This window comes from Conger conger, chromosome 14, assembly GCF_963514075.1.
Source record: "Conger conger chromosome 14, fConCon1.1, whole genome shotgun sequence".
Lineage (NCBI taxonomy): Eukaryota > Metazoa > Chordata > Actinopteri > Anguilliformes > Congridae > Conger > Conger conger.
In genome coordinates, this window is record NC_083773.1 from 19,782,753 (window position 1) to 19,801,703 (window position 18,951).

The 18,951-nt window shown below is 44.7% G+C and overlaps 1 protein-coding gene across 1 annotated transcript in view; it reads left to right on the top strand.

Annotated features, from left to right (window-relative positions):
* The window catches only part of cdk18 (cyclin dependent kinase 18), a 57,221-nt gene that overhangs the window by 14,758 nt on the left and 23,512 nt on the right, over positions 1-18,951 (top strand). The window contains exon 2 of the mRNA XM_061220502.1: positions 7,635-7,770. Coding sequence (XP_061076486.1) covers positions 7,653-7,770 — 118 coding nt within the window. The 5' untranslated portion in view covers positions 7,635-7,652. The remainder of the gene's footprint in view (positions 1-7,634; positions 7,771-18,951) is intronic.

Genomic DNA, 18,951 nt, shown 5'->3' on the forward strand with positions numbered 1-18,951 from the left:
ATGCTTCAGGGGCCTCTTTCTTACTCCCAAACCCCCCCCTTCCCCTCATATCCATCTCCCACATCCCTGCAGGTTTTGGATATTTCAGGTTTTGGCATGGGCTCTGTGATGGGAGTACTGAATAGGCCGAATGTTCATGGAACACTGAGGCACAGAGCAATCTGAATACAGATAAATCACGATACGCCCTTTCAACGCGTAGACCGCGGTGCCCCCCCACCCCCCCCACCCCCCGCATCCTCTCTGTAGCTTAGGTGATGTCTTGGAAACAGACTCGTTGAAAGGTAGGATGTGCTGCTCGATCTTTCGCTGGCATTTAGCGTGAGTTTGGCACAATGGAGCGCTGCACACAGACACATGATCGCTCTTCTTTCACAGCCTGTCTTGCAGATAATTCTTCCCAGGCTTTGAGCACGGAGAAGGGAAGCTGTGAGGGAGGATAGGTACTGGCTTGGGGAGAATGGAGCGATTACAGCTATCTGTCTCTATTCTCACCCTGCTCTTCCGCTTCACAGTGATAGACTCATTGCTTCATATGAGCAGCACCCGGCCTGTACTGAATACACATGGGCACACGCGCATACACATAGGCACACATGCACACACACGTACATGCATACACACACATACACATAGGCACACATGCACACACGCATACATGCATACACACACATACACATAGGCACACATGCACACACGCATACATGCATACACACACATACACATAGGCACACATGCACACACACATACATGCATACACACACATACACATAGGCACATACGCACACACACATTCACATACACACACACACACACGCACATACACACACACATACACACATATGCAAAGGCGCACACACACACATACACTCATACACACACATACACATAGACACACATGCACACACACATACACTCATACACACACATACACATAGGCACACATGCACACACACATACACACATACACATAGGCACACATGCACACACACACATACACGCATACACACACATACACATAAGCACACACACACAGTCACACACACAGACACACATACACACACACATACACACGTACACATAGGCACACATGCACACACGCATACATGCATACACACACATACACATAGGCACACATGCACACACACATACATGCATACACACATACACATAGGCACACATGCACACACGCATACATGCATACACACACATACACATAGGCACACATGCACACACACATACATGCATACACACACATACACAGAGGCACACATGCACACACGCATACATGCATACACACACATACACATAGGCACACATGCACACACACATACATGCATACACACACACATACACATAGGCACATATGCACACACACATTCACATACACACACACACACACACACGCACATACACACACACATACACACATATGCAAAGGCGCACACACACACATACACTCATACACACACATACACATAGACACACATGCACACACACATACACTCATACACACACATACACATAGGCACACATGCACACACACATACACACATACACATAGGCACACATGCACACACACACATACACGCATACACACACATACACATAAGCACACACACACAGTCACACACACAGACACACATACACACACACATACACACGTACACATAGGCACACATGCACACACACACACACACACACACATGCTGGAAAAATATTATACGGCTTGGGCCGATGTTCAAGTGTCCTCGAACGTGCCTCCTGTTAAAAAAATTGATCAGGACCATTTTAATGAGAAATGGGGAAATGCTCTGCGAAACCTGGAGAGAAGAGAAGATGTCCCCCCAGGACATAAAAATGATTGACTTTAATCATGAAATGGCAGATGTTATGCGCTTGACAAAATGTCTGTATGGAACGGGTGTTCTTCAGCATAATGAGTGCGTGTGATTGCTGGAGAAGAGATGGCAGTCGGGGGGGGAGGCAGGATCTCGCTGTTCCCGTCGTGCTGAAAGTCCCTGGGTGCCAGCCCTTCTCCGTGGCTCAAGGGTCATGCTCGGAGAAGGTCCCTGCTCTAAACCAGGATTATTTCTAACCTTGAACCGGCCGTTAAGATAAATCAACTGGGCTGGGCTTATCCCTCTGATGTGACTTATCGTAATCGCTCGCCCAGGTCTGAGGACTTCGATATCGCCTGGAATACAATATTTCATATCTCTTTTTTGCCAGAACTTCCCTTTCAAGGGCCAATGAAATATGCTGAGGGCTACAGTATGCGCCATGATCTGCTTCTGAAAGTTTCCTATAAAAGCCCTGGAGGATTCTGTGCATGGATATGAGGATATTCACAGTTTTCAATGGAAGCATCGACCCCATTATCCCAGGTGAACTAATGCCAGTGACTGAAGACATTAGTGAAAAACCTGCAAATCACGAGATTATCAGTCGTGAGCAGCTCATGAACTTTAGTTTTTCAGAAACCTGTGAACTCTGAACATGAACTCATGAGCATTATGTTACTGTATTGGTGGTTCTCAGATCTCCAGAATTGCCTCCATAATCCAAAAGCATGTGCCTTTTTTCTAACAATTTCTTGATCTCCGAGCCAACTGTCCGATTTGTTTTGGTCGCATTCTGTCAAGTCTGCCAGTTCCTATATGTGTTCAGCCTGTTTTTCCTGTAATAATCCTTCTTTAATAGGCCTCCTACAAACACCAGTACAGTGACACAGAGCCTGCCTTGCTTTGAACTGCAAAGTCGCTTTTAAAATGTTAAAAACAAGGTATGAAGGAAGGCACTGCATTTGGTCCTGGACTAAAATAAAGTTAAACCATTAATATTTGCACTTTTGCTGCACAATGACACTGTCAGCTGTTTTTAGTTTTGATAACCAACTCCAATGCAAAGTGAGCATTTTCGTGGTTTAAAAACACCCCAAAGTACAGCAAGGGGCATAACCTGTAGTTCCTCCACAGCCATCTCTGTGTAGGCTCCTCTATACTGCAGTCTAAGATTTATTCCGACCAATCAGAGCCTTCTTCCTGCAGTATAAAATGGTTCCGACCAATCAGTGCACTCTCACTGCAGTCTAAGATTTATTCCAACCAATCAGAGCACTCTTCCTGCAGTATAAAATTGATTCTGACCAATAAGAGGACTCTCCCAGCTGTATAAGATGGATTATAACCACTCTTCCTCCCCACACAGTGCCACAGACACTGCTATCTGTCTGGAGGAGCCTGGCATCTACTTCCCCAGAGCTATCAGTCAGGACAGAGCGTGTGTGTGTTTGTGTGTGTGTGTGTGGGACGGTTCACGATGCACTGGTACAATGCCCCTTGTATAGGACAGCAGGGCTGGTGTTGGGGGGGGTTAGGGGTTGGGTGTAACGCACCACCGCCCCCATGTCCCGTGTCTGATATGGGCCCTGACACACACACAGGGGGGCTGATGGAATGTGACAGCCAGATACGGGCCTATCACAGACGAGCTGGTGATTTAACCGCATTTCACACCCTTCACATCGCTTCCCGTTTTACAGCCCCAGAGCGTCATAAATCATGGAGCGGAGACGCCGAGGAATTCCAGTCCGCGGGACAGAGGGGCGCTCGTTATACGCACAGGCACCCCGCAGAGGCTCGTGGCCGATTTGTAGCGGGGAACGTGAGTCGGAAGCGGCGCATCTCGAGGGAAGACGCCGTCTCGTTATCCCCGGCTTTCGAAAGCGCGTTCTCTCCAGGTTCAATCGATCGGGAATGTTAAGAGGAAACTCTCTCGTTACATTGAAAAATGAAGGCCATCTTCGCCTGAAGGTAGATCACTCTCAAGTCATCCATTTCATGCCCTGACCTCCACTTCATTCTAAAACAATATATATTTCAACAAATACTTGTTAGGCCTTAGATGTGCTAAGCTCAAGAAAGAAAGCGGCAGACAATGAAATGTACCGTACAACTGGAATGGTTCTATAATATCTAAGTATCTAAGTACTGTATATTATCAAGCAAGCCATTCAAAACCAACACCAATGGATTTCAGAGATTTAATTTACCAAAATTATTACCAAAAAAAGATTAACATGTAAATGTGGAAAAACCTTGGGTGGTTCATATATATGACTATATATATGAATAAACATTCACAAATGCTGATTATGAATGCAAGGGGTGGGGGGGACGGTTTCTATGCAGTATGGCCTTCAAAGAATGTGAAGTAGCTGATTGTCCTGTAAGAGGGCTCTTGTGGAACTTACCGTTTTGTCTTTGTACAATGACGAAGGCTTGCTAACAGTATGCCTCCTATAAAACTGCAACACAAATCATTTTATGATAAAGGTAGTCAGGAACCACTAGCATATGACTGAATAAAGGAGAAAAAAGAACAATAATTGCACACTTCTAAATCATACATGTAAAATATTACATTACAGGCATTTGGCAGACGCTCTTATCCAGAGCGACGTATAGCAAAGTGCATACTCATAACCAGGGACAAGTGTGCTGAAAGACCCTAGAGGGAAGTACATTTTCAAGTGCTAGGAATACGACAAAGATAAGGACTTGGACCTTGTAGATTAATCTGATGTCAAAGGAATCTATCTAAAAAAAACAATAAAACCATCCTAGTGAGCATAACCTTAGTAATAGTGAAAGTATGAGAACTAAAAATAACAGCTAACATAGTCAATTAGAAATTACAGGGAGGTAGGGAGGGGTATAGGGAGGTGTGTCTTCAGTCTGCATTTGAAGGTGGTGAGCGTCTCTGCTGTTCTGACCTCTACAGGGAGGGTGTTCCACCACCAGAACAGACAGTGGTAAAAGGGAAAGGTAATGACATCATACACAACATGGCTACACTGTATGAGATTTTATGTGAAGACGTGTATAGCCTGATGTGATTGGCTCCCTCATGTAATGTGTAAAGCTTGGAGAAATAACTGATCACATGACCATATTCATTTCTGAAGTTATCCAGCTGCTGTCTGTAAGCATTCTGGGTTCATCCACCATTTGGCAATCATCAGAGACCTGCAATTAGTGAGACAATTAGGCTCTAACTACGAGGTGTTCTGATTAATTATAGTTAAAATTAGTTAGAATTACTTATAATTATCTAGCTGGAAGCGCTAAGCAGTAAGAGCACAATGGTGAAATATATAGCTCCACATTACACTGCCTCACAGTAGCCAAACCACCAGCAGAGTATGCGTTTACATTTATTTTAAACACGTTTTCTTGTCCTTAAAGAATATAAGATGCCCTGATTGACACTGTAAGAGTATATATAATTTAAACAGAATGAAAAAACCAGGAAGATTGTGAAAGATGGAGGTTTACCTCACTGCATACTGCACATCAGTTTAATAAGTCATTCTACGCCCAATACAATATTCGGTTATAAGGAAAGACTGAGTGTTGCTGATATAGTCCTTTTAAATCAACTTAATGAATTACCTGAGGAGAATATTGACTACAAATTGCCCTGCTCAAAAGTTTGAGGGCAAAACTACCACCACACATGCGCGCTCACGCACGCACACACGCAGGGTTATGTAACCTTGCTATTCCTATTCTACTTTAAGCCCATATAATAGACTGATGCACATGGGCAAATTCCAGCTGGCAGCAGGAGAATAATAGAGTATTTTGTGTTATTTCAGCTCATTTATTATACCCTGAGCTGCACAAACACACACACACACACACACACACACACACAAGCTTGTGAGCCATTGCATACCACTGGTCACCATAGCAAGACTCCCCCTGGCCCCAGATCATTATATTCAGCACTGCTGGGCATCTTTGGAAGTGCCCATTTATTAGCTACCCAGCCTCCGAACCTCCATCTGACGATAAGCAGTACACAGGGACGCCCCTAGCAACGGAACTACAACGGCTCCTGTTCAGTAACGAACCGGCGAGGGTGAGAATGAGGGGGAGGGAGAGAGGGAGAGAGGGAGGGGAGGAGAGAGAGAAAGAAAGAAAGCAGGAGATGGCAAAGCAGAGAAGCGTGACAGTGAGATTCAGATTTGCACACTGTAAACACTCCATTGTGAAATCAGCTTGCCGTTTTCTGGTGTCCTTGGCATCAATGCACACAGATACTGTTCTCGTTGGGTGGATCTATCTGATAACTGGGAACCTTACAACGTCTTAGAATGAATATGATTATCAGTATTGTGCAAGGGTATTCCCTTTTTAAAATATAACAAAATTTACAATAAGTCTATAGGTTAAGAAAGATAAATAATGATGGATTCATTTGTACACCCTCACGTTACCGCAAGTAGACATCACACCCAACTGAATCAGACTCAATAAGATACAGTGTTAACCAAACTTATGCTGAAAGGCCACATTCATTGCCTTTCAACACATCTGAAGGTTTTGTTTTAGTCTGAAATTCAAGGGGCTTCCAATAAATGGTGCTTGTGAACATCAAAGGAATAAGTAAAAATAAGCTGCTTGGTAGCTTGCTAGCTTGAGACATGCAGACTACCAGTACTGGATCAGCTAGATACACAAATTCAATCTAATCAAATGAACTGGTAGCAAGGTTGCTATTCAATAAGCTCCCTACTTTGCTGTATACAGCTAGCCTAGCTTATTGCATGGTAAGCTGATTCATTATGCATCTTTCCCACTCTTAACATGGATCTTCATTTCTGGGTGATCCATTTTAATAAAAATGTTTTTTACATTTTCCATTGACAGAGGCCTATGTTTTCCTGCCATTTGTTTTGCCTATGGCTGGATGTCACGTAAAAGCACGGCAGGCAGGATCAAGGCAAACGCACGGCACGACTCAAATGATTTTTTGATGCGAGCCCAAGCTTCAAAGCAAGCGCCGGGAGGCAAGCCAACCTCAAGGCTCAATGGAAACGATATAGAAACAAGGGCTTCTGGGATTGAAACGCCCTGTGAATGTAACGCACAATTTCCTTTTAGAGGGGGAAAGCCACACGCCTGGATGTTTATTGGCACTTTTCACAACCAAATCTCAGAGCATGAAATAAATCTTTTTACTTTACTGTGGAAAGGATAAACCGTGCCCTGGCTGTGTGGCTTTTTCGGGCAGGGTAATCTCCTCTCTCGCCTCCGTTCTGTAAAACAAGCAGTTATCAGATACACTTCTCTACATGGTCACCTTTTAGATGTCCTTAGGGCATAAACCCAACTTGGAAAAATACGTTTCCTTATTCAACTTGGACATGGTGCAATCGGCAGAAACTATTGAAACTGGACACAGTAATATCCTTGGGTCACAGCAAATCCTTTGCCCATTTGTTCATAATTCTGTGTCAACAGAATTATAAACATTTCTATGTAATAGGTTTTCTAGATACTAGGTTGTGTACGCTTGAATTTGACAGTTATTTTCTGTGTTTAATTGTGCCATTTGTGTTTGTGATCAACATGGAATTTTTAGGTGTATTTTCTATCTGCTGTCTTGGCCAGGCCTGCCTTGACAAAAGGTACTTCCTGGTTAAAGGTTACTAAAAATGAGTGAGTTGCCGAGTGTGTGCAGGGATTTCTATGGTTTTCTAAATATTGTTGTATAGCTAAGGTGTTGTGCTCACTGCTCATAATATACAGCAATTGAATCCAAGTCTTGCTTTTTTTCACCAGGATCAAGAACACAACACAATGAACAAGATGAAGAACTTCAAGCGCCGCTTCTCGCTGTCAGTGCCTCGGACAGAGACGATCGAAGAGACCGAGTTCACAGAGCAGATAAACCAGCTCAACATTCACCACAATGAAGGTAGGTCAACTTCCTCTGCTACGGTGGCACCTTCTAAATTGGAGGCTGGTTAGTGTACGAGACCCAGTGGTGGATCACAAGTCATGAACAACAAATAAACAAACAAACAACAAAGCAAAAGTGACCAAACTTAACTATCCAAATACTGCTTACCTAGCCAACTAAAAATACCGAAACACAACGTAAATCACAAAGACAACAATTAAGGTTCACAGGGAGGTAGGGAGGGATGGGGAGAGGTGCTGCTTGAAGAGGTGCGTCTTCAGTTTGCGCTTGAAGGTGGGGATAGATTCTACAGTTCTGACCTCAACGGGGAGTTCGTTCCACCACCGTGGAGCCAGAACAGACAGTAGTCGTGAGCGTGAGGTGGAGGTTCGGAGAGGGGGAGGTGCCAAGCGGCCTGTGGAGGCTGAACAAAGAGGTCTGGCAGGGGTGTAGGGTCTGATGATTTTTTGTAGGTAAGCTGGGGAAGACCCCTAAACTGCTTGAATGGCTAGCACCAATGTCTTGAATTTGATGCGAGCCATGACAGGCAGCCAGTGGAGGGAAGTAAGCAGGGGGGTGACGTGTGAGTATTTGGGAAGGTTGAAGACCAGACGAGCTGCTGCATTCTGGATAAGTTGGAGGGGTCTGATGGCGGATGCTGGGAGGCCAGCCAAGAGGGAATTGCAGTAGTCCAGACGGGACAGAACCATCGCTTGGACCAGGAGCTGGGTCGAGTAGGGGGTGAGAAAGGGGTGGATTCTCTGTATGTTGTATAGGAAGAACCTGCAATGAATGGTATTTAAATATGGGTTTAAATACCATTCACTCCTTTATTACTTGAATATTATGATCCTAAAATTCCATATTCACATATACTGAACCTGTAGTGGCCAATATTCAGTATGACATGCTGCATTTTTAAAAACATATTTACAAATATGAAATTATGCTAGGACACAGTGTCAGAGGGAGTGAGTAGATCACAAGAAATAAAATAATTCAGCTGCAATTAAGTATGTTCTATTTATGCATGTCACAGAGACACGGTAGAGCACTAGGACAGGATGGTTTGACATGGAATTTGTTAAAGAGTCTATTAATTAATAGACGTTCTGCTTACACTGTGGCATTGTTTCAAGTCTATCAGCGCTGTTCTGAGAAATACTTCCTGCTCTTTAAAAATTCCATCTTATTTAGTCCTTGATAAACGTATCAACCGTTTTCTAAATCCGTCTTTTAATCTCCTCTGTTGCGGAGCAACTAATTGAGTAAAAACTCTGCTCAGGCGCAGTGCAGTTGATTTCATTTTTTCAGCTTAATGTAATCGAGGGAATAGGTGAATGATAAGAGATGATAGCTTCACCCCCCCCTCCCCCACAGGCACAAAGTGCTTGAACAGTAATCTATTCTATTCAATCCCCTTTCATTTAATTTGTATAGCGCTTTTCACAAAGGCGCTTTACAGAGTAACAGAACACCAGGCCTGAACCCCAAAATAGCAAGCACACGTTGTAAAAACAAAACCCCTCAGACAGCAGCAAGAAAACACTTCCTAATGGGACAAAATCTCAGGATGAAGGCGGGCAATGTGTAGTAAAGGTAGAATGGATATAACAGAAATGTAATGAGAAATGTATTAGAGCAATTCAAATGGGTTGAGCAGGTTACAGTTAAGGTAATATACTAGCTGGAGTTAGTGTGCAGTTGGGGAGGCAGGGAGATGTGTCGGTAGCTCCAGGTCGTGTCGAGATGAGAATTTAGGACCTTCCTCAAGGGCATTGCCCACAAGTCTAGAGTTTCTAAATGACTGCCATGAACTTTGCCAAAGTTCCGATTCACTTCCAGGTCACCGTTCTGCTCTTGATTTGTGTGTGGGAGGAGGGGGGTCTGCGACACTGCAGCAGACTGCAGGAGAGCTCTCCCCACGTCGGCTATCGTAAGCGAAATCTAAAAGCACAGCAGCGCGTTCAAACAGCTGACCAAACAGTTCTGCAATGACTCGCCGCCCGCAGGTTACAGCGCGCTCCGTGAGATGATGAAAATACGAATCCCCCAGCCGCCGCAGATCAGATGGCAGCCCTTCGCACCCGAACACTCGACGGCTTCTCAGGGATCGACCCCCTCTGCTGGTGGTCCCGCGGTTAGCCGACGCGGGGGGTGGACGGTGTGCGCCGTGGCCGATAACGGGTTCAAGGCCCCTCGAAACGGGAGGCAGCCGTGCGCATCGCATTTCTAAATCAGCTTTATTTCCCTTCATCGCAGAACGAGGGGTGGGGGGTGATGGTGGTGTATGGCGGAGGGGGTTGTGTTGTGTGTGTGGGGGGGGGGTGTTATTTTAAGGTGCGGTCAAGGATCAGTGTCAGAATTGAAAAGTGATATGCCGTGAAGGTGCAGACGTGAGTGTGCCAGGGGAGCGAGGAAAGCCGCAGGAACACTCCGGGTTTTTAAATCAGGTGACCCCCCCCTGCTGAAATGCTGTCAAGCAGTATGGATAAAACTAGCCCTGGCAGCTGCCACGAGAGAGAGAGAGAGAGAGAGAGAGAGAGAGAGAGAGAGAGAGAGAGGGAGAGCGGGCAAGAGAGAGAGAGATAGAGAAGACTGAGACAGCTGGAGACAGGGGGAAAGGTTGGTACAGATCAGCGATAGCTCCCCTCCCTTTCTCATAAGCTAGTAATTAAGTAAGTTTTCTAAAATGCCAAAACTTCTGTACAATAAAGCTGGCCTTACTAAGGTGTACAACTTCAAAAAAGCTTGGCTGGACACATACCCCTTCTCTCCCACCTCCCATCCTCCTCCCCGTGAAAACCTTTTGCGTGCAAATCGACTTCATTCAATTTCATTAAATCTCCCCAGATCAGTCCATCTTGGCTCTGTGATATGCGGAGGCATGCGCCCAGACGCACGACCGCCTGCACTAATTAACTCCGATAGATTGCCTATCTTCTCCATCTTGGCTCCGGGAGACGTGGGGGCACGGAGAGATTCGCAGGCTTATGATTAAAAAGCGCTGATTCAGTGGACTTCCCCTGGTCTCTTGGCTCGCCGTGTGTTGTTGGATGACATATCAGTGGAGCAGCACAGCCTCCTCTTTCAGCCGGGAGACTAATTACCAGCTGTTCCTTGGAAGGCCTGATGGCCCTGGGCCAGCCTGGGGGTCGTATGTACCCAGTTTCCACTGCGCAGCATTCCAAGCAACAGCAACTTTTGTGAGAAACACTTTTGCAATTGCTCTTCGTTAAGTTGCAGACACCTGCGTTAAGGTTCTGTCCACTTGAAAGCCAGCACAAAATACTGAAGCTACTGGACAGCTCCCCCCCCCCCCCCCAAATTGTCCAACTGCAGGATTACCCTACAGGAGCCCAATGACCAACTGGGTACATTTGCCCTGCGATTTTTCCAGTCCAAATACGGCAATGATTCATGTGCAGAGCTGGCTACTGGCATAAAAGCTCTATGTGGCCATGTAGGGCCAGAACCATGCATCTGTGCGTCACAATTCAGCTTTGACATGTTTATTTTTTTGAATGATTTAATAATTGTGCAGTATTCACAGATTGTGAATAGCTTTTTTGATGCTATTGCTCTTATGACTGTTTCTTTCATCCCACTCCCCACGGTTTGCAGTCCACAATCAGTTGGACCTGGTTATTTATTTTTTTAGGGTGACCAAAATCCTAGTGCCAGCTCTGTTGATGTGGGAACTACCAGACAAGTGTTAGGGAAACGTCAGCCCAAAACCCAGGCATTTCCAGAAAGACTACAGCTGGAGATTGAAGGGCTGCTATTGGGCAGAAGCCAGGGTCTGAACATGTCCTCTGTTCTAATAGAAGATGACATTTGCCCAGAAATTCCAGCCATCTGGACTTTTGCAGATGGTTCCTTAAAACCTTAATTCCATCCGTGAAAAATTAATTATTTCCCTTTTCATTCAGAAACTAGACAGTGTTACCTATAGCATCACAATGTCCTTTTGGTAGTTTCCTGCAGTTTAGTTTTTAGACTTTGATAAACTGCAATGGGCATAATGTTTAGACTATGATTTTTTAGCTGAAGTATCAGGGTCTGTGATTGATTAATTAAACCAAACCTCGATTTGTGTCTGGTGACAGTTTTATAGTTTACAACAGGGCTGCCTAACCCTGTTTCCTGAGGTCTGTGGTCCTGTAGGTTTTTACTCCAACACACCTCATTCAACACCTAGAGCACGGCTGCCCAACCCTGTTCTCGAAGATCTACCATACTGTAGGTTTTTACTCCAACACTAAAAAAGGACACTTCATTCAACAACTAGACAGGGTTGCCAAATTCTGTTCCCTGGGATCTACTGTCCTGTAGGTGGTCACTCCAACCCTAACCAAGGACATCTCATTCAACAGCTAGATATCTGGTTGAGGTGCCTATTAGTAGAATAGGGCTGAAATGAAAATGTATAGGACACTAGATCTCCAGGAACAGGGTTGGGCAGCCCTGGTTTACAGCAGACTAATATAAGCATTGTAGCTTTCACTGCAGTCAGCCACATTGATCATTCCCAACCAGTCCCCATCTTTCTTCTTGTGATGAGATTCAGGCTTTACAAGATTTGAAAATCCCCCTAAATTTTGACAGTGAAAAGGTGCTACATGACCTACAAAGCATTATATTATAGATTTTTAGAGTGCGCTTTTGAAAGCGTTCAGCTTTCAGACCCTCACCATGTCCTCTGTGCAAGCTGCCCATTCATTTCCCTTTGAAATGAGTCACATACAGTACTTTTTTTTTTTTTTGAAAACATGACCATTTAGTTGCTTGAAATAGATATCCAAGCACATCAGACTAAAAAGCTAGTACTTCTATAGTTTGAAGAGGCAGATAAGACTAATAAGCTGGAGACAGTTGCATTCATTAAAAGTGACAAGGCATCACAAATATACTTTCAGTGAGCACTTTATTAGGTATTTCTTAGACTTATTTCTTAGACATATTAAGCCTTCTGCTGCTGTCGCTTATCCACTTAGAGGTTTGAAGCATTGTGTGTTCAGAGCTGCTCTTCAGCAATACCACAGTAATGCATGGTGATTTGCGTTAGTCACCTTCCTGTCAGCTTTGACCAGTCTGGTCATTCTCCTTGGACCTCTCTCACTAAGACATTTCTACCCACAGAACTGTTGCTCACTGGATGTTTTTTGCTTTTTTGTACCATTCTCTGCAAACTCTAGACTGTTGTGCATCACATTTTCTTGGATGGTTGATGTTAACTTTAACTGAAGCACCTGACCCATATCTGCATGATTGTATGCATTGCACTGCTGCCACTGGATTGGCTGATTAGATAATCGCCTGAATAAGTAGGTATACAGGTGTTCCTAATAAAGTACTCAATGAGTGTATAGCAGAAAATTCTGTTTGATTAAATGTCCATACTACTGAAAAATATTGTGAATAATCCAGAAAGCTGCATGAATCTTCACAAGGTCTGTAATATCCAGATAAATGAAACCAACAGGGATGTTAACTTTGTGGCATAAACCTTACATCCAAAGGCTGTATGTCCTACACTGTGGACAGAGGAGAGCAGGATGAGCCACAATTATTCTGATTGGCAGGCCGCGTGATTGCCCAATCAACATACAGATAAAGATGTGATGAATGTATGGGGAAGCATGACTGGATGTGAGCACTTGCTTCAGGATATATCACTAATATATCTACATGTGTCTAGTGATATGATGATCATGGCCCTGTTTTCCACTGTTCTTATTACTATAAGTGCAAACAAATTTCATTATGACCCTTTATCCAGCACTCTGGATGTGTCGCTGGGAGTTTTGTTTATAATGTGTTAGTTCTCCATGTTGAAATTATAGTATTTACTCTGCTGCAATATCGGTAATCTCTTTCTTCTGAAATATTGAGAAGGCTTTGCATAAATTGCCTTCATTAAAAAAAGATAAAGGCTTGTGAGAGGTATTTCTCCGCACGAGTTCAAGGTGAAAAGAAAATCTCATCATGGAGAGAAAAACACAACCTGGGGTGTCGGCTATTGGACTGCCTCATTGCTGCTAAAGCTGGTGTTGGATAAAAATAGATTACCCTACAAAAAATCTGAAGTGCATGAGATGTTTTTTGTTTTCTGATTGGCACCATCCCCCACCCCCGCACCCCATAGGCAGAGATAAGAGGGGAAAGAGGCCCCCCCCCCCCTCTCTTCGCTGGCTAAAAATAGGGTGCAGAGACAGCGGTTTGGCAACCGTTTCCTGCAGAGGCACACGTAGTCTGTATCATCACAATGCATTCTGGGAAGTGCCAGGAGGTATCACTGTTTATATCCTTTTTCTCCGACCCCCCCCCCCCCCATCCCCCCTATCACGCCCCACCCGAGCTGAGACGGCATCAGATCTGCTTGGCGAGCGCTGAGACAGGAGCCTTTACGCTAGGATCACGGGGCAGATGGGGCCGGGGACGCGTCTCTGCTTTAACTGGAGGAGACTGGCTCTCAGGCGCAGCAGGAGTGGAGTGGCTCGGCACCCTTCACCAGTCCAGAAAGCGATGCCATACTTACTCTTATCGCCCGCGGTGGCTGTCTGAGCACGTGCCAGTCCCCCCTCTGCGATTCACCAAGGGAGTATTTTTAGACATGCCACTTCCACTGTCACCGTTGTTATTAGAAACACATTCGATGCCCGAACACACTCTCAACATGTTCTTTAGACGCCACCGACAGTACAATGTCTCGCTGTCGGCCCCCGCAATACCGCCCCCACCCCCAATCCACAGCCCCAAGCTCGACTTAAGCTGGCTCACTTATTGGATTGTCCTTTCCGGCAAAGCGTCTTGATACGTGACGGCAGTCTGTTCTAGAACATTCTGCCAGAGAGAGCTCTGGAGGGGGGCTAGGTGGGTAGGTGGGTAGGTGGGGGGGGGGGGGGGGTGCGTAGAAAAACAGGACAATTCTCAGCGAGGTTATCTGATGGAGGGAACTTATTAAGGTGGGAGGAAGAAAAACCGACTTGCCTGTGATGACCCCAATTACTCACGAGGAAGATCAAAGCGCCTGCTGTAACTGTGATATTTAAATTAAAAGCCCACATCGTCCTCCACTTCCATATCTCCAAATAAATGTGCTGTGTCCCTCCCCCTACCGCCCGCCATGTCTTTGTGCCACGCAAAAAAGGCTGGTCTCGCCTTTCACTTGCCTGCCTGCGAATATTAATAAAGCGGAGGCCGGGAGCAGCGGTTCCCTCCTGATGCGAGCGGGAGGTGGGTGGGCTGAAGTGGGCTAGTCAAGTCACTTAACTGCAAGCAAGTCCAAGTCAGCTAATATGAAGTCCAAGTCTCCAGTTCTCAAGTCCAAGTCAGCTCAAGTCTCAGTCATCTTACCTGAAGTCCAAGTTGAGTCCCAAGAATCGATCCCTCAAGTCCGAGACCAAGTCCGAGTCACCTAATCACCAGTCCTAGTCCCACTCCAAGTTCCTCCTATGGTGCTCATATTAATGTCCTGACCTGAAGCAATTAACAGAAAAAAGAATCCCATTTTACAGCCATTACAAAATTGATTACAAGTACAGAGAGAGAGAAATACTGAATCTTCCTGAATAGCCCTTTATGGAGTAACTACTACACGAGGGTCCAAGTCAAAAAACCTCCAATTCCTAAGTCACAGATGGTCTAGGCCAAGTCAAGTCACTAGTCATGGTTATTATGCAAGTCCAAGTTCTGGACATGAGTACTACAAGACTGGTTGACCATTCTGTTCACAAAGACTGTTTATGGACATATGACTGCAGCCAGAGCCATAGCTCCAGTTCTCCGTTGGTCTTTCAGTGTAAAGGGGAACTTTACCCAAGTGTGGCAATATAATGTAATGAGTAAGAAACTGTACCTTGAGGATTGTACTGTTGGTTCAATTCTCAAGCAGGACACTGCTACCGTACTGCTGGGAAAGTATATGTATCCAGCCGTGGAAAGGGGTACTAAACAAAAATGCTAAAGTTGCTCTGGCTAAGAATGCCAGTAAAGAAGAGTTCATTTTTTTCTTTGACAGGCAGGAAGCCTTAAATGGACTCGAATGGCTCTATTCTCCAGCATACATCTCTGTTTTGTTCCAAGGTTTAAATGTGCTAGGGTCTACTTTAATATGGGGAGAGGAGGAACGCCACGAGTCCAAAGAGTACAAAGAGTACTCTGGGCATTCTTTGAATTCTTCTGACATCTCCTCATAAAAGGCTGGGAAAGGCTGTCAGTGTTTTCACTGTGTAGGTAATACTCCGGATTGTGTTTCCATCCGTGAAGCTATTTAACAAGTGGCTAAAGATGAATAATAATGCCGCGTCACAGGCAAAGTAACCGCCAATTGATCCCAAATGACTTGGCGTAACGCCAGGCCAGTCACCTTCATTTGGAGACCGCTGCTGTTGTTATTCTCAGCACAAGCACTCCTCGTTGAACGCATCACCGCCTCTGCTGTAGTGATAACAATGGTTTCTAGTGGTTGCGGTGTGTCATTGGTTGCTGTGAGCACCGCAGGGGTTCGGTGTGAGGGGGCGGGGGTTGGAGGGGGGTGGTGGGCACATGGTGAAAGTGTTTTGTATCGCTGCTCCAGAGGTTAAGTCCCTCAGTACACATTGAAATTGCATGCGCACAAGACTGTGTTTAGCCGAGGCCTGATAAGATAACATAAAGAGCACTGGCTGAATCACAACTCTAAATGGGAAAGGGGGGGGGGGGGGGGGGGACGGGACTGTCGCCATTTTACATTGCTGTTTGCGCATGTCCCCACTAGCAATGGCTACCACGTCTTTGTGAGAATTTTTCAGAACTGCATACTACCCCATGCTGTAGGAAGGGTAGAGGTATTGAAATAAGTTTATAAGTTTATTAAATTAGATTAGCGTGGGTATCCATTTCACATAGAAGGAGAATGTGTGAAAATGATCTGTGAGTTTCCATATACTGTAAGTATCTGCATGGGAGGTTGTAGGATTACACAGATAATTAGATAGAAGATTACAATATATTATTACATTACTCACATAATTAACTAGAGATATAACACATTTCAACTTCCAATCACTACTGTACATCAGTAGTTCTCCAGCAATTATGAAGAATTAAGAATTAAATTCTTATTTGTGCTTTATTTGGCAATAGGAACCTCTACTAGTCCACAATGTGCCATATTCTACAAAGTGACAGTGTGTACGAGTGTTATATTTCTAATTGTAAAGCATGACTGCCTTTTGGAAACAGCTTGCCCAGGATCAAACACCCATTATTGCACAGATGGAGATGCTCCATAATAATGACAAATGGATTACCTTCCAACTTTAGACGCTTTCAGACATTGTAATTAATTTAAGGGTTTAAAAAAAAACTGTATTAGAAAATTAACCCAAGAGTGTTTGTTTTGGTCAGTAAGAATGGAAGAAAAGCTATTACACATCCTGCAACCATCAGGCCAGTTTCACATGAAAAGTCCTGATAGAAAAGGTGATGAAATCTTTTTTCTTCAGAGTTAACTTTTTGAAAGACACGTTCTGCCATCTCTATTTACAGTAAGGATGTGGCACTTTTGTCCTTGAAGTGTGTCAGAGACTACATTAAGGAACAGCTGGCAGTGTCCCAAGAACATCACATACCACCACAGTGCCAAAAACACTGTCAATGTCTGTACCTCACACTCCTGGGAAAGTCACTGGTGGTGCTGTTTCCTCTCCAATCAGAACATAGCTGGATTGAAAAATAGCTTCATTTTGTGATCAGTGTCCATACACCCATCCATCCATTATCTGATCTGCTTATTCCTGGTCAGTGTCATGGGAGGGCTAGAGCCTATCCCAGCATGCATTGTGAGTGTGTATTTTGGGGGGTTTTTGTTGACAATATATATATTTGATTGGTTTCTTATCTCTGTGCTATGGGTGTTACAGAGCACCAGGTGGTGTTCTGAGCTGACCCCAGATCTGTCCTCCTCCACTGACCTGACGGGTGCACTCCCTGCCGGATCTGGGAATTCTGTAAAGACTGTGAATGTTTTGTTTTTAATTTAGGTAAATTAAGAAATTAAGAATTTAGACAGAAAACTGAACCAAATTTTTAAATGGCACAATGTGTGTTTTTTATTTTTATCGGTGGCTATAAATAATTTACTTCAGAGCCAGATTCTTCAAACCAGATTCTTCAGATGTTACTGTATTTGACCAATGATATTTCAAGCTGTCTCTGAGAAAATGGCCACCGATACAGAGCCTAGATGTGATTGGACATTTATGGCAGGACCACTGGCCTTTACTTACCCTGCCGTGTACGACTACGTGTCCGACTTTACCTGGGTTTCACTTTCACATATTTCTTGACATTTATTATCTTTAAAAAAATCCAATGATAAATTGCAGGTAGACTGCACAGATCGGGTCAAATGATTTGCTAAATGTGTTGTTACCCTGTCATAAAAGGCCATGGACTGCCCAGAGGCAGCTCTCTGATAAATACATCATCCGGATGAGACCTGCTGAAGCAACTGCTGCTTCATTCTGTCAAACACGAACCGACTGCTCGAATACCTTGTTTATCCACATTAGTCAAAACATGTAACGTCACCCAGGAAGAAGTGCTCATTGTTCTGTTATTCATGGGTGGCCTCACAATTACAAAAAAAAGTGGGAGGAGAGAAAAAAACACAGGGTGAGAGAGAATGAAAGAGAGAGATGGGGAGAGAGGGAGAAAGAGAGGAAGAGGCAGAGAGAGAAAGAGAGAGATGGGGTGAGAGGGAGAGGCAGAGAGAGAGTGTGAAAGACAGAGAGAGAGGCAGAGAGAGAGAGAGAAAGAGAGGAAGAGGCAGAGAGAGAGAAAGAGAGAGAAGGGGTGAGAGGGAGAGGCAGAAAGAGAGAGAGGGAGAGAAAGAGATGCTTTTGATCAGTGGGATAGATTGGTTATGACTGTCATAGTCATTACCATAAAAGCGCATATGTAATCCCATCTATCCCTTTCCAAATAAAAATGAAATGAACAAAGGCAGGTGGGTCGAAATGGCTGTGATCTCAGGTTTATTTTTCCTGGGAATCCTGACGGCTCAGTCACGCCGAGGCCTCGCGGGGGAAGCGTGTTATTGAAAAGCCTGCCACCGTGATGTTCCTGTGACAGCCCTGTGGCTGGAGCCTCCGTGGGGCTCTGCTGAAGGAGCGCTATTGTTGTGGCGACACAGTTTCGCGGACACGG